The sequence below is a fragment of the Crocuta crocuta genome, unplaced genomic scaffold, assembly GCF_008692635.1.
Source record: "Crocuta crocuta isolate KB4526 unplaced genomic scaffold, BGI_CrCroc_1.0 scaffold113, whole genome shotgun sequence".
NCBI lineage: Eukaryota > Metazoa > Chordata > Mammalia > Carnivora > Hyaenidae > Crocuta > Crocuta crocuta.
In genome coordinates this window covers 785,200-812,343 of record NW_027530368.1, presented here as the reverse complement: position 1 = coordinate 812,343, position 27,144 = coordinate 785,200, and the positions used below count along the sequence as shown (strand labels likewise).

At 44.5% G+C, this 27,144-nt stretch overlaps 1 protein-coding gene and 1 long non-coding RNA gene across 2 annotated transcripts in view; one reads left to right on the top strand and one right to left on the bottom strand.

The window, feature by feature from the left end:
• LOC144233385 (uncharacterized) overlaps positions 1-15,540 on the top strand; it is a 28,670-nt gene extending 13,130 nt beyond the window's left edge. The window contains exon 2 of the long non-coding RNA XR_013335663.1: positions 15,281-15,540. This is a non-coding gene — a long non-coding RNA (uncharacterized LOC144233385). The remainder of the gene's footprint in view (positions 1-15,280) is intronic.
• The window catches only part of TACR1 (tachykinin receptor 1), a 148,740-nt gene continuing 129,953 nt past the window's right edge, over positions 8,358-27,144 (bottom strand). The window contains exons 3-5 of the mRNA XM_077766219.1: positions 11,848-11,998; positions 10,612-10,808; positions 8,358-8,716 (exon numbers count right to left, since the gene is read on the bottom strand). Of these exons, the coding sequence (XP_077622345.1) occupies positions 8,425-8,716; positions 10,612-10,808; positions 11,848-11,998 (640 nt within the window). The 3' untranslated portion in view covers positions 8,358-8,424. The remainder of the gene's footprint in view (positions 8,717-10,611; positions 10,809-11,847; positions 11,999-27,144) is intronic.

Below are 27,144 nucleotides of genomic sequence, written 5' to 3'. Positions count from 1 at the left end.
TCTCTCTCAAAAATAAATAAAATATTAAAAATAAATAAATAAACATTAAAAAATTTTATTTAATAAAAGACTGTGGGCTTTGTAATTGGGCAGCTCTGAGAGTCAGTTCTAGCAATGGGATCTCAAGCAAGTTATTCTCTATGCCTCATTGTTCTCCTATTAAATTAAGGCCAATAATAATATTTATTTCATGGCATGTGAAGATGAAACCTGATAATGTACATGAAATACTTGGCACAAGAGATCCAGAGTGTAATACTTGTTATTGTTATTGTCTTTATTATTACATTTGAGTTGGGAGAGGGAAGGAAGCAATTCTGTTCTGCCTTTCAAACCCTCTAACTTATCTAGAGCACACATTTCTACTTTCACTCACATGCCCTTTTCCTCTATCAAACAAAGACGTCAGGGATATCATATTCTGTTCCCCTTCTCCCGCACTATTTTGTAAACAGATGCAATCCAGGTAACATGAATAACCCAGAGCCAATGGGTCTCAAGCTTTAGGGGGATATATAGAAAAAGGCAAGGGCTATTCACTCATCCTGCCTTTGGGATAGTTGAGAGTAGGTTTATGCTGGTTCAAAAGCTCAGTGTCCTCTTCTTTTTGAAAAATTAGCTTACAGAATCATGTCTTGTTCATGCCATTGGACCCTGAAGCCAGTGCAGTATGAGATGTCTCCCAGAACACACAGAATAGGGTGTGGGTCATCCTATTCTGCCTGCTCTGGTCACGCTTTTGAGAATTTATTCCCAGTCCCTTAGGAGACATGGGAACTGACTTCTGTGTGGGAAATCTGCAAAGATTCATGACAATAATCTGGTAGGGGTAAGAAGTTGCTGGGCTTGATGCTTCTGATCCAAGGCATCCAGTTCCAAATCCAACGCCAGTGTAGATTGAAGCCAAGAGTGGCCCTGATAAACCTAAAGTATCTGATGCAAAAGAAATGCTTCCTATTTATTCCTGATTACCAATCAGGTATTGCCCTAGATGGGCATCTGAGCTTGCCCAGCCACAATTTGGCATCAGCAGCAACATGAGAAGCAGAGAACCTTACTGTTTCTTAAAGAGAGGACCTTGCATGGCATCTCTAGGTGGGCTGCTCAGAGACTGTGCCCTGCTTTCTGCATATCTCTGGGTGGTAGGCATAACCATCCATTGATCTTCACCCACCACTATGACAGCTCCCACTGGAACATGAGGACCCTTATGAGGCATCTGGGAGTTGGCAGAATATACACCATGATTAGGAATGTGGGATCTTCATTATGGAGCCCCACCATTGGCTCCCACGATAAGACTGGGGGTTGTCCTGGTGGGAGCGGAAGCACATGTGACTATATGTCCATAATGACAAGTCCCTATTTCCAGGCCCCATATATTCTAATGTGTGTCTTCCTTTCTTCAAATCTGTAACCAAGAAAATCATGGAAGCACAGGAAAATCATGCTCATGGCATTGATTCCTAGGCCACTTCAAAGTGAGTTCCCTACAAGCTGGATATATATATAAACATAAAACCTTAGTGTTGGGTACTTCATTCATTTGAATCTTTAACCTGTGCATTTTTAATAGAGTGCTCCAGAGGGCAGCAGAGAGCAGTCCTGTGGCACCAATGAGGAATCTGGCCAGAGGTGGGGCTAGAGGTGGTGGTAGTCATATTCCACTGGGACTGCTGAGGGACTGGCGTTTGATTTGGGAGGATTTGAAATTAACAGTAGAAAGGAAGATGCATCTGATAAGGGAGTGAAACTTCACGACCTTAAAAACTTGAGGGGTTTTGGAAGTGAGTCATTGCAACGGGCGAACATTTCATGTGTGATTTTGTGTGCACTGTCACCAGGGAATACACTGGGCTTAAGACTTTGTGATCTTTTAGTGACATTTGGTGAGGTGTGGCATAAAGTGTGCTTTCTAGCATCTCTGATTTGTTGTTCCTCCCACTGGGCTATGGTGAACATCTGTCTGTCCCTCTGGACTCGAGGGCAGAGACCAAGTGCTACTGAAATTTATATTCCCAAATCCCCAGCAGGGCACTTGCTATGTCAGGAGGGCCAGGCAAATGTTTAATGGGATGAGGTTGAATTATCAGCTGCCAAATCTTGACAGGTATAAAATAAACTGAAAAGGTCTGCTTCCTGCTTTGAGAAAGTGTTTGGGTTGTCCTCAAATTTCTGAGGCCAAAGCAGAACCATGATCATAATCATCCTTCACGGCATCTGTTTTTGACCATATGGACCAATTCAGGTGGCTGCCATCTTTAAGAAATAGTTATTGCCCCATAGGACTCTTCTGCCAAAACAAATACCTCTCCAGGTGGTGGTTAAGGAACAAGAGGGCAATGGGCATAGATCAGCAAGGAGCAACCTAGTTCAGAAAGAACTTTGTGGGCAGTGAGCATGCACTGCCTTGCCCTTCTTCTTCACTGTGTCTGGCGGTCTCTTCATGCACCAGTGTTCTCCAAATCCGTACGTTGCCATGATTAGATGATGACACTGGAACTAGGCAGCCCTGGAATTTGCTGTTCTTCCCTCCCAGCCTGGAGGCTGGGTCTATTATGTTGGCTGCTTCTTTTAAGTATAGGGACTAATTCAGGAGTCCTTTTCTGAGGGCATCTCAATTAAGGAAAGTGGATGAGTGGGAGGTGGGGTGAGGGGATGAGAGGAAAGTGTGAGTGGGTGGGTACATGGAGTGGGCACAGGGGAATTTGGGGAGATGGGAAAGGGGATTTGTGAGGGATGGTCATTCTCACTATCACACCAAATCCTCTCTTTATTGATGAGTGCACCAGGAAGGCATCCAGAGTAGTGGCATTAAAACCTAGATATTTCATCGTGCTTTGTGAGTTCGAGCTCCGTGTTGGACTCTGTGCTGGCAGCTCAGAGCCTGGAGCCTCCTTTAGATTCTGTGTCTCCCTCTCTTCCTGCCCCTCCCCCACTCATACTCTCTGTCCCTCCCTCTCTCTCTCTCTCCTCTCAAAAATAAACATTAAAAAATTAAAAAAGAAACCTAGAGATTTCAGCAGGGAGAGTGCCAGGAGAGGGCTTCCAGGGATGGGAACAATGTTGGAGTAAAGCATGGAGAACAAAAGGAAACTGGAAATAAAAAGAGGCAGGAAGAGAGAAAGGACACAGGTGCACGCAGTGCAGAGCACCTGGGTTTGGATGTGTCTGCATGAAAATCTCTGGAGCTGGTGTGACGTGTACTGCTACCACGCCATGGGAGAGTGACAGGGAAGGGGCAGCCTCCCATCAAGCTCATGTCAATGCTGATACCCCGTTAGGCCTTGCTTCTAATCAACAGCCTGTTCTTCTTCCTGGCTGTGCTGCTTGAGAGGGAGGCCAGGATCAAAAGTTGCTCCCGCTTTATGCTGAATTTGGTGAGTTGAGATATGCCCTTTAATTGGCCTCATTCCCCTTCCTCCCTGTTTTCCTGAACTGGATACAGATAAATGAGGGCATCTCAGCATACTATGGGGGTCAGGAAAGCAGTTTCTACAGCCAGATGCCCCCCTTACCTTTGAAGATGAATGAGGGGAACATGCCTGGTGTGTCCCCACCTCACCTGGGGTGAGGCTGCCTGGGGTCTTGACTGAAATCCCCCCCTAAGCTTCCAGAGCTGAGGAGATCTGTGCACTCATGTACCCTCACATACACTCATACTCAGTAAAAGGGATTGAGACAGTCCCTGGGGGGTGTATCACCACAGGCAGCTGTAGCTCCAAAAGCCAAGCATCTGCAATGTGTATGGGGGCCACATGTGCCTACAGGACTAAATGAAACGTCTTTTCTTTCCACGGGAAAATCCATACTCCATAGCTGGTGTGATTTGTTTGCACATGACTCAGGTTAGTCCTTCTTCACCTAACAAATACTTGTCTTCCCATAGAGAAGGATGAGTACACCCCTAAATCATAAAATTTGGTGTTTTTACTGCCATGGACATCTTTAATGATGTTTTACAGCTTTAACTCGTCTGGGCATCTGTGGTGAATTATGACTTTGTTCCAAAGCAGTTTCCAGTTCCCAGGAGCTGCTCTGGTTCTCCAGGGTGGTGTATACCTGTCACTGTGCTCTGATGGTCTCAAGGCTGCTCATCCCTTGTCTTATAAACACTATCATTTCTCTCCTTCTCTGGAGAACAGAGGGCGGCTTATTTCTTTAGGCAGGATTCAGGTTTTGCACCTCTTATTACATACACGCACACAAACACACACAGGCAATGTCTTATATAGGACTTGTGGAAATCTTGAAGCGGTTTGTGGATCCCCAGAAGCTTCTACAAGAATATCAGTTTAAAGTGTTTTGATTTAAATGGAAACATTTTTAGTATTTGCATCTGATGCTCTATATGTTGGGTAACTGTCCATATTCTCCTCAAAAGTCCCTGTTTCAACGTCTATACAACCTTTGTCATTGCAAGTCCACTGACAGCTCCCCTCACTCTTTTGGGAGAGGTGCCTGAGAGGTGAGGTGGTACACGGTGGCCCCAGGAAGTAGGAGACAGGTTGCCAAGGTTCACAGACATTACCATTAAGGTTTCGAATTCTGCCATTGGTTTCCTGGCAGTGTTTTTAAACACAGGGGGCAGGACCAAAGCTCTGGTGGCAATCATGGGAGTCCCAGCTCTTATGTCCCTTCAAAAAAGAATTGGGGGTGGGGGGAATCAGCTAGCAGCCTCCCGCTGCAGTGCCTCAGGACTTACTGTAGGCTCAGATGCAGCCCGCTCTCTCCCAGGTGAGTTTCCAGTGACCATGTGTGGCAGGGGTGCCAGACCTGTCCATTTATGCCATGGGACACCTTTTTTTTTTTTTAATGTTTATTTATTTATTTTGAGAGAGAGAGAGAGAGAGGGAGCAAGCATGAGTGGGGGAGGGGCAGAGAGGAAAGGAGAGAGAGAATCCCAAGCAGGCTCTGTACTGTCAGCACAGAGCCTCACATAGGGCTTGATCTCATGAACTGTGACCTCATGACCTGAGCTGACAACAAGAATCCAATGCTCAACCAACTGAGCCACCCAGGTGCCCCTCTATGGGCAACCTGTGGTGTTGTTGGGTCAGCTGAGCCATCACAGCTGCACCATGGTCTGAGGCTCTACCTGCCCATCCTTCCCACCCCCTTTCATCACAGATGTCCGATCTGTGCTATGCTTCAGGCTTCTCTTGCAGGCTTTTGCTTCCTCTCCCCTCTATCTTTCCCAGGTGTCCCTCCAATAAATCTCTTGTATTTCTAACTCTGTCTTGGTGTCTGTTCTGGGAGGACCTTCATGGACACAGCTCTGTTCACAGGTGACATTGTTGGGTACTTCACACAATCCCACCTTACCTTCCCAGATCCCTACCTGCAAACAGCCCCCACAATTTGCCAACCCATTTTGTCACAGTAAAAGTCTATTGGGTGTTAGGTTCCATCCTTCTGACTATGCAAGTTAGTAGGGTTAATCAGACCACCCCATACAGCATACTGTAAGGTGCTGAGGTTCCCCAGAGATGAGACAGAGGCATGAGATGGTCAAACATATACTTTATTTCTGTATGGAAATTCTTTCTAGGATCCCAGGCTGGATAACAGAAACTTCAGGAACAACCCCTGTCTACTTATAGACTCTTCTCAAAAACCAGGTCAATGAGGCCAGCTCCTGAGTCCCCTTTTCCCAGGAGTCCTCTTAGTCTTTCCAGGAGAAAGGACATTCCAGTGTGTTTTCAAATCCCGGTGGGAGTGGGGAGGACAAGGATTCCTGCCCTTCAGTTCCTCCCAGAAAGGTCTCCCACCCACCCCTCAAATACTGTGATTTGACTGAGTCTGTGATCTATGTCTCAACTCCTTTCTGTGATGAAATGAAGAGGATGAGGATTGGCACAGCACAAATAACACATTGACAGCAACTGGATCCCATGTTTTGGAAGTAACATAACAAAGATGGCCCCATGATGTCTTATATTCTATTACTACTGAACACTACACCAAGGAAAAACACTCGGGATATAAACACAGGGTGGCACATTTCTATAAAAATGAGACCCATGCACAGTGCAAATCATGGTGTTTCTCACACATGGGAGCTGACAACATTTTAATAAGTTCAGTGGAGAGTGGGTTACAGGAAGGCTTGCTGGGCTTTCTCAGTAGAATGTTCTGCCATATCTGAACCAGTCAGGACCATCCAATATTCTCTCATATTATGTGTGGTGCTGATGCTGTCCAACCACATCCTTCCAATTTCCCTGGTGGCTCCCTTTGCAATGATCTCAGTGAACTCATTGCAGAAGTCTCTCTGAAGGTGCCAGCTTTTAGCTTGATTTTCCATGTTGAGGGTGGGTCTTTTAAATCCTGGGGAGAATGTGCTTCTCAGCTGCCTCCATGCCTGATGGGTAGTCTCAACCCACTAGGACAGGTGGGCTAGCCACAAACCAGTCTGGTAGGTTCCTCAAGATTAGAAGGAGTTTCCTGCTCCCCAGCTTAGGGCTAAGCACAGAGCAGGTAAACAACAAATCCTTGTTGAATTCTTCTCTCACCTCTTCAGTAGAGAGGATGTTCCCAACTCCTAGACACATTTCTTCTTGGTATTTTTCATAATCATGTTGGTTCCTTATATACCCCTCTGGAATGAATAACATGGTACAGATTTTATTGGAAGTATGACTAATGCTTTGGGCATTGATCATTTTTTTGCCCCTAATTTATGTCTTTCATTCATATATCTGCCCTGAGCTAGCTTTATTTAATTTATTTAATCCTCCCCATGCTTCTTTGCAGAATATGGCTAATGGGTTATTATGGCATATTCTGTTGCTATACAACTTTCTCAGGGCTGCTAATGCCCTGGTAGGGTTATAGCCTGCATGGCTAGTAAAGGCTATAGAGCCTGTAGGCAGCAGTGGTCTCCATCAACACCACAAATGCAGCACACATGCATCCATTCTTCAAACCACAAGGAAGACATTCATAGATGTTGCACGAGACTTCTGCTTTCAGCCACATCTGGACAAAGCACAATCTGAGACATCAAGAAATTGTGTGCTCATCTGCTGGAAACCTCAAAGCTTTACTGAGACCAGAAGGATTGAATTCATGGCTCTTGGTAGACTGACTGCCTTGTGGGTTATCCCACCCCTTTCAGACAGGAGGCCAGTTAAGCCATGGGGGCAGAAAGGGAGATTCAGAGAATCTGAAAGGAAGATACAAGGTGGCCTCTTCCCACAAGTGGAGCTGCAGGGTCCAGCCTCCTTTCTCACTGGACATCTGAGTGCATGCCTCATGCTAGAATAAAGCTAAGACTGCATTAGCACCCCTGCCCTCAGATACCCCAAAAGCCCGGAGCAGGGAGCCCACATATTTCTCTTCCTTGATGGCATCTCCACCTGTGGAACTTGGCCTGCTAACACCTCATGAAGAGATGCAAGGTTTGTCATGTCTTTGGTCTGTCAAAGACCAAAACATTCCAGAAGAAAAATACCCATGGTTTTAGGATAAATCAGAGAATGTTTGATATGGATATTGACACGTTTTAGCAGTTGCTGCTCTCCAGGAACTGGGTAGTAAGTCACTAGATGTTTGAGACTATTCTTTTTGAGACTATCAATTTTTTGTTAAAACAAAAAAACTCATACAATCCTTAAACCACTGAATGTTAAAAGGAATACTCAGGTTATCTAGCTCAGCCCCATATTTTATAAATAAGGGAGGGGAAGCTCAGATAGATTAAGTATGGCATAGGCCTCCTGACTATTGGTCAGTAGCAGACATTAGCTGGTGTGGGTGGACATATTCTGCCATACTGGTTGCTCAGGACAGTCCCTGGGGATATAATGCAGATGGACCTGAGGCTCTCAATCTAAAGAGGTGTTGATGCACTAAAATACTGAGGTCCTTAAAGGAAGACATCCTTGCTTCTTTTTCATGGATGCTTAGAAGATGGAGTTAAATCTTTCATTTGGATTTTATGTGGTCCCTTCTTTTGTTTACTCTGACGAGTGAAGGCTGATGTGATGTGCTCCACCAGCTAAAGGAGAATAATCTGAGCACGACTGTGGACAACTTCACTGAAGTAAGATGGGGGCTCCAGGTAAATCCAGGTGCTGCAGGATTCATCCCTAAGTGAACCCCCACATACAACCAAAGTTAATTTTAGAATCATGGAAGAGATTTAGGGAAAATCAAGTCCAACCGTGCCATTTTACAAGCCCAGAGAAGTTCAGTGATTTGCCTTGGGTCACACAGCATGGGGGATATCAAACTCATGGAAGAATCCAGTTTTTCTCTTTTTTAAACTCAGGATAGGATGTTTTCCCTAAAACATTCTGCCCTTTTTTACAAACCCCAGTGGTAGGGTATTTCTGATGGTTTCTAAATCAAGACATTATCCATGCATGAAGTGAAGCAAGACAGAGATGGTGGTGGCTGCCCCTGCTGAAGATCTGCGGTCTAGGAGAGCATGTTGGAGTAGAAGCTGAAGCTCTCTGTCATGGTCTTGGAGTCGCTGCGAGAGGAGCCATTGGACGTCAGGTCCACAGATGAGGGTGTGGTCTTGGGACCATCTTCCAGCTCCTCCTCGTGGGCCCCCACCACCGTGGAGACAGTGGTCTCCAGGCGGCTGACTTTATACACGCTGCCCTGGGTTTGGAGGTACCGGGTGGATTTCATCTCAAGCCCCTCGTAGTCACTGGCACTGATAAAGGGGCAGCACCGGAAGGCATGCTTGAAGCCCAGGCGGAACCTGGAGAGAGAGAGCAGATGGGAGAGGTGACCCTTGGGGACAGCCTGATTCCAGAAGGTGTTCTCCCCACTGTACCAGCGTTTTAACACAGGGACATGCCCAAGTGTGACTCTCTGTTATTATTATTAGTATTATTTAAAGTTTATTTTGAGAGAGAGAGAGAGAGCGAGAGAGCGCAGGAGGGACAGAGAGAGAAGGAAAGAGAGAATCCCAAGCAGGCTCCATGCTGTCAGTGCAGAGCTGGATGTGGGGCTCAAATCCATGAATTGTGAGCTGAAATCAAGAGTTAGACACTCAACTGACTGAGCACCCAGATGCCTCGTTATTATTTTTTATACTGACAGCTGGGAATGTTAAGGCCAAAAAGATGTGAATGAACGTCAGTCATCAAGGTCCAATACAGGACTAGAACCCAGGTTCATGTGAGATGCATGTGTTCACTGAGGGTGACCACTGAAATATGCTGCCTCCATTGGTACGGGGTCAGCTGACTTTGGATCAATTCAACATTAACAAAAGCATTCACCAAGTGTTTACTCTTTGTATGGTACTGTGCTAGTCACCAGGCAGTAAAAGCACCTGTCTGGACTCCTTTCAAGTAGACTGCTGACTGAGGATGACTTCAATCACATCCCTTCAATGTGTCTCAGTTTCCCTGTGTGATAAACAGGGAGAATCAGCCTTTACTTAAAGACAAACTGGGATATTTAACACAAGAGTGTTTGGGCAGGTCATCAGGCTCTTTGAAGGAGGATGAATCAGAGTTAAACTAACAAAGAGCATGTGGAATGTTCAAGAGAATGGCTGCCACTAAATTCACAGTACCTGAGTATAACATTCACAGAAGGCATTTTATAGGCTGATGATTGAAAGCTANGACTGGGCTGCCACCATGGCATCCCAGCCCCGTCTCTCAGGACTCTGGACACCGAGCTAAATTCCCTATTGCTGACCACCATTCCTTTTTATTAAAAAAAATATTTTTAATGTTTTTTTATTTATTTTGAGAGAGTGAGCACAGCAGTGGAGGGGCAGAGAGAGAGGGAGAGAAAGAATCCCAATCAGGCTCTACCCTGTCAGTACAGAGCCCAATGTGGGGCTTGATCTCATGAACTGTGAGATCATGACCTGAACTGTAATCAAGAGTCGAATGCTTAACCAACTGAGCCACCCAGGTGCCCTGATGACCACCATTCCTGATGGGGTCTCTCTTCTCTTGCTTGTCTGAGTTTGGCTGCTTCTGCCAGAACAACTCTCCTGATCGGTGTGACTGAGTAAGGGCCTTTCCAGTCCTTATTCCTCTTTGCTTACTCTGGCCTGCTGGAAGAAACTGGGTGAAGCTGCCCAAATTGTACGATGAGATAGAAGAGGAAAGTGAGAGACCAGTGAAGGGAAGAGATGCCTGGTGGAGAATGGTATTCTACGGCCATCCTTCCTTCTCTGTGTGTACTCTCTCTGGCTCCCCCCGGCTCTCTCTCTGCATTCACAGCCCCCTGTGCATGGATCCTTAGGGCAGAGGGAACAAACTCGCAGGCCATGAACCAGATCCAGTTTGCAGGCCTGTTTATATGTATCAATCACAGAGTTTTTTTTTTTTTTTAATGTGCACCTCCACCCCCACTAACTTAGTTGCTATTGTTCAAAGGTCAGAAGACTTCACACAAAAGTATGGATGTCTGGTTCCTCTTGGAGAAGAAAAACAAAGTCCACTTTGGGCTCATAAAGCTGCATGGCAGTAATTAGTAGGGATGGAGTAGTGTGGTCAGTTTTTGCTATAGTCCCTCTCACCCCCTCTTGTCTCACAAAGGTTTTGCTCATTTAGGCTGGCTGCTTGGCCGCTATAGAGACAGATGATCTTGTTGCCCCTGGAGAGAGAGTGGGGATGAGGTCCTCACCTGTCATTGAGGCAGCAGTAGATGATGGGGTTGTACATGGTGGAGCTCATGGCCAGCCACATGATGGCCAGATAGACCTGCTGAATAAACTTCTCCAGGTAGAGATCAGGGTTGATGTAGGGCAGGAGGAAGAAGATGTGGAACGGCAGCCAGCAGATGGCAAAGGTGCACACCACGACGATCATCATCTTGACCACCTGGCAAGAGGGTGGGGCAGGTGAGGTCAGCGCCACAGCCACCTTTTCTCACGGCTACTTTGTCTCTCCTCCCATGCCCTCAACGCACACAGTGCAGTATGCAGTGGGAAGGGTCTCTGATAACCCCCTTCGAGGAGGAGACAGGACCATTTCTATGCGGTATTGAAGGACTTTGATTATGTCAGTAGTTCTCGGAGTGTGGCTCTGGGACCAGCTTCGTAACCACCATTGGGGAACTTTTCAGAAATGAGAATTCTTGGACCCCATCCCACACTTACCGAATCAGAAACCCTGGGGGAGAGACCCAGAATCCTGGTTTGACAAGCCCTTCGGATGACTCTGAAACACACTCATGTTTGAGAACCTCTGTGTTATATCATCCCTCTGGGCAGTGGCTGGAGCAGCCAAGGGAGAGCAGACAATGACCCAGGGGGATGGGTGTTCAGTGGGAGGAGACCTGGGAAGGAGGAGGAAGCAGCAAGGGCAGGGGGTAGGGGGCGGCAGAGAGGAGGGACCATGGCAGTAACAGGGAGGGAGGGGCAGGGACGGATCTGGACAGCTGCAGCTAGGGAGCATCTGATGGTTAAACGGGGTTTAAAAGCTTTTTATAAATAGTGAGTGATGTAACCCACTGTTTCTGTTCTCTATCACATTTTGTTCCTTTTAATACTTTTTGATGTTTGAACCAAATAAGTGTATTATTTTGTCAAAAATTAATAATAAAAGAGGACTTAAGAACTCTTCGAGGCTTTTGTAGTTAAATGTGTGTGTGTGTGTGTGTGTGTGTGTGTGTGTGTGTGTGTGTGTGTCTTAATGGCTTGACAGGTTGCCATTACTCTTCAGGCAGGAAAGAAGTGGCTCTTGCCTATACAGGCAGGCCTTGGTTACAAATACAACGAAGAAAGATCCCCTCCCTCCTCTGTCCCACATGCCCTCCGCTCCCCTCCACTGTCCCACAGACCCAGGGATGTTTTGTGCCTACTGCCTCCCTGAGGCTTGTATGTTTGCCAGCCTGGCCCGGGGCTTGCCCTTTGCTTACCTTGCGCTTGGCAGAGACCTGCTCCTGGTAGCGGTCAGAGGAGTCCCCAGGGATCTCGCTGGCCCACAGTGTGATTCCCACTACAGTGTACGCATAGCCGATCACCAGCAAGGGGAGGAAGTAGATCAGCACAGTTACGCAGATGTGGTACCTGCAACAGGAAGGATGGGAGGGGTCAGTCTAAGTCTAACAGGGGTGGTCAAGGCTACCAATTACCTTTCTCAGCTTTTGTCATTAATGAGCTTGGATGATAAAGCACAGCAGGGAGGCTTGCCACCTGCATTGGAAGGTTGGTTGATGGATGAATAGATAAACTAGAGAAGACAAATCTCTTCAGTTTAGGTTTTTCTTGTGGACTTTTTCCATAATAGAGCTTCCTGTTATGAGAGATTGTAGAGAAGAATAAACATTGATGAAAAGGAACTGAATCTGTTGTATACTTATGACAATTTTAGTTGATGGTAAGTTCAATATTCCTTACATTCTGTCTCCAGAAAAAGGCAACCTTACTCTGCATTAATAGAAGTATATTCTCTAGAATGAGGGAGGTGTTTGTACTGCTCGGTTCATTCCAGTCAGATTATATGTAGGCTGGGTTTTTGTGCAGGAGTGTAGACAAACTTGTACATTCAGGTGAGAGCCACTAGGTGGTTGGTGAGCTCTCATTCATTCTACAGGCCAAGTGGATTCACAGGTATAAGAATAATTAGCTTGGAGGAGAGAAAATTTATCCTAGAACTAGGATTAGTGGGCGAAAGCCACGAAATATAAGCGAGTTCTAAGTCTGGCCCTTAAACATATATCTGCAGATGGAAGCTTCCTGGGGCCCTGAGTTACAACTTGCAAGACAGGTACCAACTGATTTGAGTTTGACTGGGACACAGGCAGGAAATAAGCTTTTGCAGTATTAAACCATTGAGAATTTTTTCTCCAAGATTCTATCTAAATTCAAGTTAACACAGGGGCGCCTGGGTGGCTTAGTCGGTTAAGCGTCCGACTTTCGCTTAGGTCATGATCTCGCGGTTCGTGGGTTCGAGCCCCGCGTCGGGCTCTGTGCTGACTGCCAGCTCAGAGCCTGGAGCCTGTTTCGGTCTGTGACTCCCTCTCTCTCTGACCCTCCCCTGCTCACGCTGTCTCTCTCTCTCTCCTAGAAATAAATAAAACATTAAAAAAATTAAAAAAAATAAATTCAAGTTAACACATAGTGTAGTATTGGTTTCAGGTGTAGGATTCAGTGATTCATCACTTACATACAACACCCAGTGCTCATCACAAGTGCCCTTCTTAGTACCTATCACCCATTTAGCTCATCCCCAACCTTTCTTCTCTCCAGCAACCCTCAGTTCTCTGTAAGTAAGAGTCTCTTATAGTTTGCCTCCCTCTCTGTTTTTATCGTATTTTATTTTTCCTTCCCTTCCCCTATGTTCATCTGTTTTGTTCTTGAATTCCACATATGAGTGAAATCATATGATATTTTTCTTTCTTTGACTGACTTATTTCACTTAGCACAATACACTATAATACACTGTTGTTCCGTTAACATCATTGCAAATGGTAACATTTCATTCTTTTTGATGGCTGAGTTGTAAATATGTACCACATCTTCTTTATCCATTCATTAGTCAGTGGACATTTGGGCTCTTTCCATAATTTGGCTATTGTTGATAAACTACTGAGGTTTTGATGTTTGTTGTAACAATGTAACTTATTCTATTCTGCTTAAGGCAAGTGTCCTTCTAAGTAGGATGCTAAAATAATTGTTTGAATTTTGAGAAGGGACATTTTTCTCAGGGAGTCCTTCGTACGTCTGGCTAGTTACAGCCCTTTTCTCCTGATGTGAATTTAATGGAGAAGCTCAGTCTCTTAGTAGTAGTAATAATAGTGGGAACGGCTAATATTTTAGGGAATTCACTCTAGATCACTATGTTGATAATAATGTTAATGATAGTATTAATAGCCGAAATGGTCATTAGATTTTATTTAGTGAAGAGCACAGTGCCATGCACTTAACTACTATTATTCTTATTTAGTCCTCAAAACAAATTATTCAGCAGGTACTATCATAATCCCATTCTGTAGATGAGGAAACTGAAGTTTAGAATTTAGTTAACTTTCCCAAATTCACAGCTGGTAAAAAGAGGAGCTGGGATAAGAAGGCAGGACTGTGACCCCAGAACCAGCTTTTTGTCACTGGAGAAAAGTCATCCAATGATGACTCTGTTCATGCTTGTTCTCTGAAATGATTTTTTTTCCAATAAAGAAAACCCACTTATTCACTTAATTTCTCTTTATCGGTACTGTGTTTTCAATTATTTCTTTGCAAAGCCCCACAGTCTTACTTATTCAGCTTCCTCTGAATATTAAAATTTGCAACTTGGAAGACACTTGAAGAGCTCTTAAATAATGCACGACAGCTTCAGCCAAGCAGGGTGCTGAGCATATACATTTTGGCAGACAGGCTACTCCAATAGCCTCAACCGGCTGTTAAGGTCCCCCTTGATTGTTACCTCCTCTGGGAGCCTCTGGGTTCTCCAGTCACCATGGCGATGAGTGCATACTGAGTTTCCTGCCTGATCCCAGCCTCTCCCCCTGATTGCTGTAGTTACCACTTGGAGATAAGGGGAGAGGGAGACCCTGGGAAACTTTAGGCTGCACCTGCTTCTCCTCCCTGGAAGAATAGTCCTGCCTTATGCAAACAAATACGTGGTTGATGATCAAAACACATGAATTGAGCTTTGTGGGGCCAGTGCCTCAGAGGGCCGAACATCCATATGGGAGTCAGGGACCTGATGGGAGGACACTGCAGTCCAGTCACCTGTGCTCTTAACGCTGGACCAGTGGTTCCCAAACTTGAGCCAGCTTCAGACTCACTTGGGGGGCTTGTACGAACACAAAGTGCTGGACCTCACCTAGACTTTCCCACATAGCAGATCTGAGGTGGGCCTGAGAATCTGCTTTTATAACAAATTCCCAGTTCATGCTGCTTCTGGTCCAGATTCAGACTTTGAGAAACACTGTCCTAAACCAATGGTTCTCAAGCTCAGAATCACATGAGAATCACCAGGGGAGCTTTTAAAATGATCATTGCTCAGAGACACATTTAATTGACCCTGACTGTAGAAGCAGGAAACCACAGCTGAGAAAATTTCCCGAGTTATTCTGGCATATGGTTAGCCCTGAGAAGCACTGTTTCAGGTCCAAGTCTGCAGGCCTGTTGGAACCCCATTGTCTGAGATTTTATGACTTCACTAAAGTGTGTGGTAACCATATCTTTTAGTTTCTGTATCTGATGCTTTGAGTTCTAGGGTCTTGTTGACCTGGAAAGGACTGTGCCTTGCCTTAGTTAATTCCTAGAGATAACTCTGCTGGTGTGCCTTTCATATACAAGCTAACCAACCCAGGGCCTCTACTCCCCACCCATTTGTTTTCTCAGGGGCTCCTACACTGTGGGATGCTATCCAGCTGCCATGATCACACCAGAGCCACTTCAGACAGGGGCGCAGATCTTATGGAAATGACTCAAACTAGCCAATTCTAGGCCTGTTTACCCTGCCTCACCCATTCCTTCTCTGGAACACACAATAAAAGCTTTCCTGAAGTCCCCTATGCTCTCTCTCTGCCTGTAGCCCTGCATGGCGTACTTGTCCCTTTGTCCCGGGAACTATGAGTAATAAACTGTCTTTTCAATGGCAATCATGTCCTCATCTGTTGGCCTCACCATACTTGAATAGAATATAAAATCTACACTTTAAAACAAAGTACCCTGTGGAAAATCACAGATCAGACCATTAGGAAAATGCCAAGCTGAATCAGTTAACATAAATTATCAGCGTCTATTTTTTTTTTAAAGAAGGAAAAGCAGTTTTCTTACTTATTTGTAAACAATAAAAAGTATGAAATTAATTTCAGTTAAAAAGTACTATAGTCAGGTAGGGCATTAATTTGTCCATTCTAGAACGGAGATAATTAAAAATAACATAAGAATATGACCCAGCAGGGGCGCCTGGGTGGCTTAGTCGGTTAAGCGTCCGACTTTCGCTTAGGTCATGATCTCGCAGTTTGTGGGTTCAAGCCCCGCGTCGGGCTCTGTGCTGACTGCCAGCTCAGAGCCTGGAGCCTGTTTCAGTCTGTGACTCCCTCTCTCTCTGACCCTCCCCTGCTCGCACTGTCTCTCTCTCTCTCTCCTAGAAATAAAAAAAAAAAAATATGACCCAGCAATTCCACTTCTAGATATATACCCAGAAGATTTGGAAGCAGTGGCTCAAACAGATACCTACACACCAATTTTCATAGCAGCACTATTCACCATAGCCAAAAGGTGGAAGCAACCCAAATGTCCCTCAAAAATTGAGTGGATAAACCAAATATGGTGTACACTTACAATGGAATATTATTCAGCCACGAAAAGGAATAAATTTCTAATACATACCACAACATGGATGAACCTCGCAAACATGTTAAGTGGATAAGCCAGACATGAGAGGACAAATATTGGATTATTCCACTTAAATGAAATATCTAGAATAGGCAAATTCATAGAGACAGAAAGTGGTATAAATGTTACCAGGGGCTGGGGGGAGGGGATGGGATAATAGGTACAGAACCTGGGATAATGGAAAATTTCTGGAAATGGATTGTGGTGATGGTTCCAACAATACAGTAAATATAAAATGGTAAATTTTATGTTCCATATATTTTATCACAATAAATTTTAAAAACTCATGAGAAAATTCTAGTGATGCTGGGGTCTTAACGTCTCCAGATGAGTAGTTTTCTGCTCCCTCCAGGAGCCCCTCAACAATCTCCCCTTCTAAAATCATAAAAAACCCCAAACCTGTAGGTTCAATTCTTGGATGGGATCAAAGGTTACATGTATCCTCCTAAATCTTGCTCAAATAAACCCCTTTTCCATAGAAATGGCAAATACTTGGGGTGCCTGGGTGACTCAGTGGGTTAAGCATCTGACTTTGGCTCGGGTCATGATCGCTGTTTATGAGTTTGAGCCCTGCATCGGACTCTCTGCTATCAGTACAGTGCCCACTTCTGACCCTCTGTACCCCTCTTTCTCTGCTCCTCCCCAACTTGTACTCTTCCTCTCAAAAATTAAAAAAAAAACATTAAAAAAAGAATTGCAGATACTCAATCCAAACAATGTCCAAATTATTAAAAATTCTAAATGACTCTCCATTAAAACATTTTTTTTTAAATTTCTAAATGACTCTAGGTCAAATGAATGAAATTCCATCATTAGAAAATATGAAAATAAATATGTTTCTTCCTCTTGATACCTTCTTGGAGAAGCTTGACCATATTCTTGTAGTTAATTGGAGACAATCCTGTTTTGTAATTTTTTAATTTTTGCCAAAATCATTATTTTAGAGAACCAGTCAGTGGAACTTCGTGTAATCCTATGTGCAGCTCCACGCTATGTTTTGACTCTCCAATCTGGTATTTCCTACGTTCCTGCCAGGCAGGGTTTTATCAGCTCTTAAGAGTTAATTTCTTCCTTGGGAGAACAGAAGAGGGGTCAGGGATGCATCTGAAGTGAACCAGAGAAAGGACCAGGAGTGACAGCAAGAGGCTGTGACAGTAGGAGTGGCATGGTTCCCACTTGATGAGCTATGTCCATGGATTCAGATCATTAAATTCTGCCAGTGGACTTCCCGGTACTCCAAGAAGTCAAGTGCATGCAACAATCTCCCATCTTTGTTCCCTCCAGGTCACCTCTCTAGAAGGGGCATACTTTATAGGATAAACTTGCTGAATACAGACTGTCACCCCAAATCCTGCGGATTCGCCTGTCCTTAATGCTGTAATGCTCACTAATCCAGGTTTACTAACGTCTTACTATCTGGAGTCGCTCGTTGTTCAAGCACCAACAGCTCCAGTCTCTGAAATAATCCTCAGCATTTGAAATCAGATAGTTGGTTTTATTAAATAGTATCCAGTGCGTCTTCTAATGCACTTCATGGAGGCTCTAGGCGCTCTGAGGTGGGGGAGGATGGGGACCGAGAGGGCAGAGGTCTGGGATTCCTGCTCTCACTCTAACAAGCAACTCTGCTTTGCTGGGTTTATACGTGGCTTTCTGTGGATCAGGTTGTTAGGTGGTGGTGGTGGGAGATTTCAGCTGTCACAGAAAGGTGGATAAGCACTGATGTGTTCATGCGTTCACCCTCATTCAATGCACTAACCTTCTCTACAATTTCCACACCTGTAATCAGCCCCTTACTTCTTGAATACCCCCTGTGACGTGCTGCTCACTAGCTATAAAGCCAGCTCCATTGTCAGAGACGCAGATTCTCAGACCTCACCCCTGATGCACCAAATCAGAAAATGTGCGCTTCAACAAGACTTCCTGGTGATTCATGTGCAAGTTCCAGTTTGAAGCACAGAGCTCTCAATCTTGGCTGCACACTGGAATCGCCTGGGGAGTGCTGAAAAATTCCAATGTGTGGGTTCCAGCCTCAGCTTCTGATTTAAGGCTGGCCTGCAGTGCTGCCTGGCGTCCGAGTTTCAGAAGCTCTCCAGGGGGTTCTCCTTGTGGCTGAGGCTGACAGTCATCGTCGTTGAGCCTACTGCTCCTGGAAGCTGCCACTGATGTCGTTCCTCCTTAAACTGAGAACCTATGGCCCGGTAGCTTTCATTACATCCTAGCTCATGGGCAACAAGCTGAACCCACCTCCTAGAATGGTCCTGCCAACTTGAGGTGACCAGGAACACACCTGTCCCTGGAGCCATCTTGGCATTTTGGACTTGTGGGACCACCCCTCAACAGACACGAGCTGAGCAGCACCCCCTTCCTGCCCTTCCTTGAGCCACCCTCAGGCTGTTTCTTCGAGTACAGTGCTAGATTCCTGCTGGACTTTTCACTTCCTTCAAAAAAATTGTCTTCTTTACAGATAAATGTGGTTTCTTGCAGTAAATGAAAAAAAATCCATATATTTCTTCATTCACTTTCACTTCTAGACGTTAGACCAAATCCCAAAGCCCTTGGAGTCCTATTGGAGACAGAAAGAAACTGTAATCTACTAATTCATAAATTCTGTGGCCCTGTGTGAAATGTCCAAGCCTCTGTTCTCATCACCAGGAGCTCAGTCTTGGGGGGACACAGAGAAGTGCCAAAGAATGTGACATAGGAAGTGACTGCCAAAGAAAAAGGAAGTGACTGACAGCGGTTACCTCTTTAAGTGGAGTGGAGACACTGAGACAGGTGTTAGGGGCTTTTATAAATATATGTGAAATATAAAAAATATATACATATGTAAATAATTTTTAAAATTACCCTGAACACAGTAGGCATTCCGTTACTAAGTGCATGGAGAGTAATGGGAGTGCAGAAGTGAGACTCTCAACCAATCCAATCAGGGAAGCTTCCTGGAGGAGGTGTGCTTGGCCAGGCCCTGATATATGTGCAGGAGGTGGGCACTATTAGTAGTGAAAACAGCAAGTGCAAAGTCACCAAGGGAGGATATTGGCACGATGCCATGCTGTGCTGTGACTCGGACTGAATGGAACATGGCTGTATGAGGAAGTATCAGGAGACTTGGCCAGAAAGGTAGACAGAGGCCAAATCATGAAGTGTATTTTATGACACACTGGGGAGTTTATAATGAATTCTGAAGTTGATGGGAAACCACAAAATGGTTTTAAACAGGGGGGCTTGGATGGAGGCAGGCAAGGCTAGAGGCACCAGCCTTTAGGATGCTGTGTGAGGTTCCAGGCTGGAAGCGACAGTGACCTGAGCTAGAGCCATGGCAGACTGGATGGATGGGGAGGAGAGGAAGGCCCCAAGGGATGCTGTGGCTGGGAGGAAAAGCTGGTGGACTTGGCTGCCACTGGGCAGTTCAGCTGGATCTATGGCCTGTGTGAATGGGGGAGAGTGAGGCTGACTGTTGCAGGTATGGGCAGGAGGGCAGCCTCCGGGAGGAGGAGGAGGCTTGTTAGGGAGGTCAGCAAGTTGATGTTTGGACATGCTGACCTTCAGAGCAGGCAGTTGAGTGTCTGGATCTGGCTGGAGCTAGGACAAGAGGCCTGGGTGGAGATTAGATTTGGAGCCCTTGGGTGTTCCCAAACCCTGAGAAGATGAGAGGAGAGAGGAGGGTAGAGGCCCACATGAGGGTAGAAGGGAAGGAGGAGGGTGAGGGGTAGGGTGGGGGTGGGGAGAGAGAGTCCAGGGGCTGGTGGAGCCTACCTGTGGGAGGAGTGTTGGGAGGGCAGAGGGTGGGATGAGTACAGGAACTTGCTCTGCAGTTTTGGAAATAGGAGGTCATGGGCAGATTCCATTTTTGTGGGGTGGTCAGCGATGGCTAGAGCAGGTGGGCCGGCTGATGGGGAGTGAGGTGTGCGGGCAGTAAGTGGGGACTCCATTCCTAAACTGCTGGGTCACAAAAGGCAGGGAGCAGGCAGAGGCCAGAGGAAGACATCTGCATGGGGTAACAAAGCCCCCATGTACACTCCCCTGCTTGTGACCAGTCCACCCTTGGATATAGTGATGTGAGAACATGTTCTTCTCACTGTCCTTCAGAGAGGGGCTGGGATCATACTTCCATCAACTGCATCCAGGCATAAGCTTGGGGCAGAAATGCCCCCGAGTCATCCTCTTTCAGGGTATGCTGACTAATCAAGGCAGATGCTCAAGTGTATTCATTTAATTCATGGAAAAATTAGGTCCCCCAAGTTCCTACCCCCAGTGGCTCAGCTTCTGCCAGTGAACAAAACAGGGAATAAAGCGTATGTTTTTCTGCAGTCACTGTCCAAACCACACAAGTCAGGATTTTGATGTGTTCTTCTCCAGGCTCCTTTTTATATTTTATCTGCTTCATTAGATGGTATGGTCCTTGGAGACAGAGCCCAGTGGTGTTCCTCTTTAATCACCCTTGCAGAACTGGCCCCAAGGAAATGCTTCATAGAAAGATGTCATTTCAGGCTTGGAAGGACATTAGAATTCTCACCTGACACCCACATCCAGCAAGAAGCCCCCCTGAGGGCACCCTCTACAGGGGGGTCGAGCATCTGCTTGAATGCATGTCCTGTAGACACAGAGCCCCAGGCCTGAGCATTTCCTACTTCTTCATTTTTTTTCTTTTTCTTTTCTTCTTCTTCTTCTTTTTTTTTTTTTTTTTTTTTTTTTTTTTTTTTTTTTTTTTTTGAGAGAGAGAGAGAGAGAGAGAGAGAATGAGAATGAGCACACAGGGTAGGGGCAGAATGAGAGAGAGAGAATCTTAAGCCCCGTCTCGGGATTTGATCCCTTAAGAACATGACCTGAGTTGAAATCAAGAATCAGATGCTTAACTGACTGATTGAGCCACCCAAGCACCCTGATTTTGTAATTAATAGTTTTCTTGCTGCAAGCACTATATATTCACTGTGGATTTGAAAATATAGACAAGCATTAAAGGAAAACTTTTAGAAGCTCTTGTGATCCCATGACCTAGAAATAAATTCTCATAAAGTTGCGTCTTCCTATACTGATCTGGACATGCATGCTCTTATTTGTACATACGTAAGTATATTACTTCAAAAATAACACTGTGTCATAATCATCTCTTTATGTCAATAAATCTATTCTATAACAGTGTTTCTAACAAGTGTGGTGGTGCCCTATGTTATGGAAGTACATGGGTATTCAGCCTGTCTTCTAATTGGGACATTTGAGTTATATAAAAAATTTGTTGATATTTAACTGATACTGTAATTAACATCTTCAATACATATCTTCACTCTCATTCTCATTTCCCAGGAATTAATTAGCCAGAATTAAAATATTCTTCAAGGTTTGGTATATATTGTCCCTCTTCAGAAAGTATCTGCTAATTCATGGCCTCTTCTGGGCTTTCCCTGTTTCCTGCACGGTGGCACTGGGCATTGGGATGTCTGTTAGTCTTTGACAACACGATAGCTTACTTTAATAGTGTTGATTCGTTATAAGTTGAAATTTTATAATTATGCTTTTTGTCATTGTCATTTCTTCTTTTCCAAATTGACTGCTTGTATAATTCGCTCAATTTTACATGGGAGTGTTCATACAGTCCTTACTAATTTGCGAGAACTCTTTATGGCTTCTGTCTATCATATTATACTTAGAATTACCTTTTCAATACTGAAGTCATGAAAATATTCTCCCCTGTTTTCTTCCAGTTTATTTATTTGATTATTTGCATTGCAGCTATTCAGTCCATCAGGGATTTATTATGATTAGTATTATGATAGAAGCTACCACATTGTTTTCTTCAGTAATTGTCTACAGCTTTCCCAGCTATTAGGTATTGTGTCCTTTCCTTGCTGATTTGAAATTGCATTTATACCTTATACCACTAACATGTATCCTTGGCTCTGTTTTGAGCTTTTTTTCTGTTTCCTTTATCTTTCTTTCCGGTGCCAGCTCCAGATGATCTCAGTTTCTGTGGCTTTATAGTACATCATTTATCCATGGCAGCACAACTCATATTATTTTACTCAGGTCTCCAATACAAAATATTTCTAGACCTGCACATTTCTTAAGAAGAGGGTCAGGGGATAGTTTCAGTTATTTGCAGCCAGGCTTTCAGCTTCCCAGAAGAGATCATGTGGCAAATCCGCTGGCCCATCCCTGCACAGGTTCTCATGATGTCTTGGTTTCAGAGTTTCTCTTGGTCAGCTCTCTCAGACACAGAGAAAGGCCCCAAACAGGATGTGTTGCCAGGAATGGCTCCAGAGTTTGGAAATGCTCTAAGAAGAGATGTGTAAACAATGGACTCCAGCAGAAGGAAACCAAGCTGCCTTACCCAACCCCCTCCTCCTTCCAGTCTGCTCATGAGAATGGGGTAGAGACAGGAGGACTATACTCCTGCCTGAAAATTTCACTGGGTTATATGTTAAAGAGCACAATAAACCCTGAACTACAAAGCCTCTGCAGACTTCATAATACTGAAAGAAGAGCATAAATCAGACGGCCCTTGGTTTAGCCGAGGACCGTACTGTGTTTGGGGACAAGAAAAGATAGGCTAAAAGTTTAATTTGAGGTAGGGAGACACATGATAAACCTGTCTCTATGGAAGAGAATATCAAGAGCACAAGTAACAAGAAAGAGAAAGATGAGAGATTAAGCATGAGAGGGAGGGGAGGGGAAAGAGAGAGAAAGCAAGAGTGAGGATTCCTGAGCCCCATGATTGGAAGCAGGGATTAGTAAAAGGGCACAGCCAACAAGAGTTTGCCCATGGTGAGGACTGCTCAACAGAGTACAAAGAATAGTGGTATCTGAGGGCAGATTCAAGAAAGTACTATCCTGTCTTGTGCTGTAATTCTCTAGTTTCTATAATTACTCCTCTCATGTTCCGTAAACAGCCTCAATAACTTCATGTCAGTGGGGCTTTGAGGAAATGAAGGAGGAAGAGTTGTTGCTGGAGTGGGGCCAAAGGCGCTGGTCTGAGAGAGTGGTGGCCAGGAAGATTCCGTGTTGGGTGAAGGTTCTTACTTTGGTGGGGTAGGGAATGTGGGGGAGAAAGAGACTCTGTCTCAGGAGGCAGGGAGACAGAGAGGGAGCCCCTGAGTCTGTATTCTATTCCCTGGCCAATCTTCTCGGTCTTGCAGATGACATCAAATCATGTATATATCCCTGGAATCCCCTTAATGGTTTTGGAAGCACCAACCAAGCTAGACAGCCCAGATAGCGACATCTGAGCAGACAATCCCGTACCGGTGGCTCCAAACTGACACCAGCACCTGGACCAATCAGCATTTCATTGAGGTTATTGGCATTTTCTCATAACAGGGGCAATAAAGTATTGTGCATTTTATGTGCTTGTATTCATTGCACAGGGCACACCTCACCCCCCAATCCATAACAGTGTCTTGATGCCATTTTCCAGTATGTACCTCGGTCCAGTGTATACCAATTTAGCACGAGGTTTGCGAGCCTCCTTGGTTTATTACAATCCCATTGAGAACAAGACTGCATTTTGTCTGTGACATTTTTTTTACAAGTATCAGTGGGCACTGATATTTTGCTGATATAGCACACCCACCCTCAACCCTTCCAGATAGTTAATGTGCTCTGCTTGAGGTTGGCAGACTATCACTGCAGTGGAATCCTCCTTGCTGGATGAGTAACCAGGGACAGATCTGGGATGCTCTTTTGCCCTGGCTACTGCAGCCTGTAATGAAATCAGAGTTGAGAGGGACTTAGATACATGCAGCAGAACTGATGCTTGTACTTTATCATTCTGTTGAGCATTTATTTATTTATTTATTTAGTGGGGCATTGTTTTAAAACGGCTTCAATCAGTGCCAACTGGTATCAGTAAACATTTCCTGATAGAAGTAAGTTGCACCATAAATATGGGTGTTGGCCAGTTTTTACACTCCTTCTAGTCCCTGGGATCTGAGGAACACTTAAAATAATGAAAACAGTCCTAGTCATAATAGCTTGTCCACCCTGTCTGGACTAAGTTCCCAGTCTCATGGCCCTCATGCTGTGTCTGTAAAGTATCTCCTCTTCACAAGGCAAATCTTAGCAATAACACCTGCTAACAAATAACCAGTTAGTGATCATTTTCCTTTTCTTTGGGTGAAATCTTCTGATAAAATTTGAGGGGGAGGGAGGAGATGGGCATGGAGGAGGGAACTTGTGGGGATGAGCACTGGGTGTTATATGGAAACAAATTTGACAATAAACTATTTGTAAAAAAAAAATAAATTTCCACTTTCAAGCAAGAAAAAATAAATAAATAAATAAATAAAATCTAGTAACAAGTGTGGTGCAGTGTGAACAGCTGTTGGTTTGTAAAAGATGTAGAAATTTCACATTATCTGTGTGCAGTAGCTTCATTGTAAAGGTGTTTCTGCCAAGTGGATATGTCTTTGTGTCATTACCTCTGGGACTTGGGGCAAGACACAGTGATTGCTAACCCCATTTTATTTTTTTTTTAATTTTTTTANACGCGGGGCTCGAACCCACGAACCGCGAGATCATGACCTAAGCGAAAGTCGGACGCTTAACCGACTAAGCCACCCAGGCACCCCTAACCCCATTTTAAATCGAAAAATTAAGGTACAGGGAAGGTAATTGCCTTGTTCAAGTCACTCAGCGTTGAAATGGGAATAGAAAACAGATCTGTCCTTTTTTATTTGCAACCCTTTGCATTTTTTCCTCTTTCTGCTCAGATGAGCTCAGAAGAAGAATGGATAAATGTCACGCAGAACAGGGAAACCATAGTTTTTAAAGAATGAACACATACATCAAACACAAAAATTATCCACAGCATTTCATAATGGCAGGTGATTTATTGAAAAATAGCATAGCTAAGAACATCAGACCTAGCATTCAATTTTGTCTACATGAGTAAGTTGGAATGTGGACAAGTCTTGGATTCTGGTTTATACCTGAATTCATTCTCGTATTTCCACTGCCTTTTCTTGTCTTGAACCCTGAGCCCAAAGAGGGTCTCAGTTGGCTGAAACATGTGGGAAAGACAAACACTCTACTTTCTGTTCCTCGGCCAAAAGTCTCTTAGCATAGACAATAGACCATTACACCATGAGCCACACAGGCCGCCAGTTTGTAGTTTCCATTAACAAATTGAGTAATGCAATTTATGTGTCTCACAAGAAATAGTCAAGGAGATTACATTAATCAATTTGAAGTCGGCTGTGGATTGTATGTGAAAGAACAAACATTTTTAGTGTGGGAGTATTGACAGATTTTCATGCCTCTCCAAGCCGGCCAAAGAGAATTTAGTAATTTCTGCACCATCTTTTATGTAGTCTTTTCCTCTTACAAAAAAGGGGTCTTTATTGCTGGAATAAAAGCTAAGCTGATCTGTGTCATGGAGACAGAAAGTCTGTGTGGACTTGACGTGGGAAGGAGATTCTGATTGGGGAGGGCTTGAGGGGGGCAGTGACGGGTATGAGAGCAGAGGTGAGAGAAGATGAAGACTTGTTTGTGATTATTGCTGTGGACAACCATTTTTGGCTACTTTTTAATAGAGTTCCTATTTTTATTACTTTTGCCTATTAAACTAGGCTTCCTACTAAGACCAGTGCTTTGTTATTAAACAAAGTTCAAGACTGCTTGTTTTTGATGACTTTGACAGTTTTGAGGATACTGGTCCTCAAAACTAGATACTGGTCCCCCTTAGCTAGAATTTGTCTAATGTTTTTCTCATTACAAGATGGGGGATATGGGTTTTTTGGAGGAAGACCCCAGAGGTAAGGTGCCATTCTCATCACATGATATCAAGGGTACATGCTATCAGTATGGCTTATCACTATTGATGTTGGCTTGGGTCACTTGACTGAGGCAGCATTTGTCAGGCTTATCCACCCTAAAGCTACTCCCTGTCCCTTTCCATACTACACTCTTTGGAAGAAAGCCACTATGCATAGCCCACCCTTGAGGATAGGCAGTTATGTTTCCCCTCCTTGACAGTGGAGTATCTCCATAAATTATTTGGAATTTTTCTTCACGGGATAATATGGGACCAATAGAATATTTGTCTATTCTTCCTCACCTACTTGCTTATTCAATCCTTTATATCAATGTGAACCCATGTATATGTACTCTATACCTTGGATTATAATCTGATGCTACTTTTTTTTTTTGTTCCGATTGCTCCATCTTCAGCCATTGTGAGCTCTTCGGATTGCCCCTCCATGTCTCCTGACCTCCAACATTGTTTGTGTGTGTGTATGTGTGTGTGTTGGTTCCTTTTCGATAAAGAACAAAATTCGAAACTGAGATCTGGGTACTGGGTACTACAAAGCCTCCTTAACTTTTCCAAGTGCAACCATATTTATTTTGTCATTCTCCCCTCGCCTACTTCCTACCCTCTCGCCCCCAACCAATCCCCACCAGAGTGGGTAAAATCATTGCAATTCTACATAAAAAGAAACTAAGAAACTGGCCTTGAAAGATCATGCAGCAGATCTCAAACTAGACCCTAAAACTCATGACTCTGAGTCTCAAGTTTTTTTCCAACCACACCTATGCTCTGCACTCTGGTCCTCCTCTGTGCCTCTGGGGAAGTTTCATGGGTTCAAGACTTCCTGCTCACTTACTTTGCACAGGCACCAGAGGAATTAGATGCTCCTATCTTTATCTCTACTCTGCAGGTGAGGAAGCTGAGACACAGGGAGTTAGCTTCTGCATAACTGGTGAGTCGTGGTGGTGGAGGGGAATGGTCAGGCATGAACCCAGGTCCCCTGACGCCATGGGCCCCATGCTTCAGTCCTCCATGGCACAGGCCACAAACTACTGCCCACCAGTCAAGTCAGGTCACCACCTGTTTTCATAGGGTTTGTGAGTTAAGAAAGATTTTTACA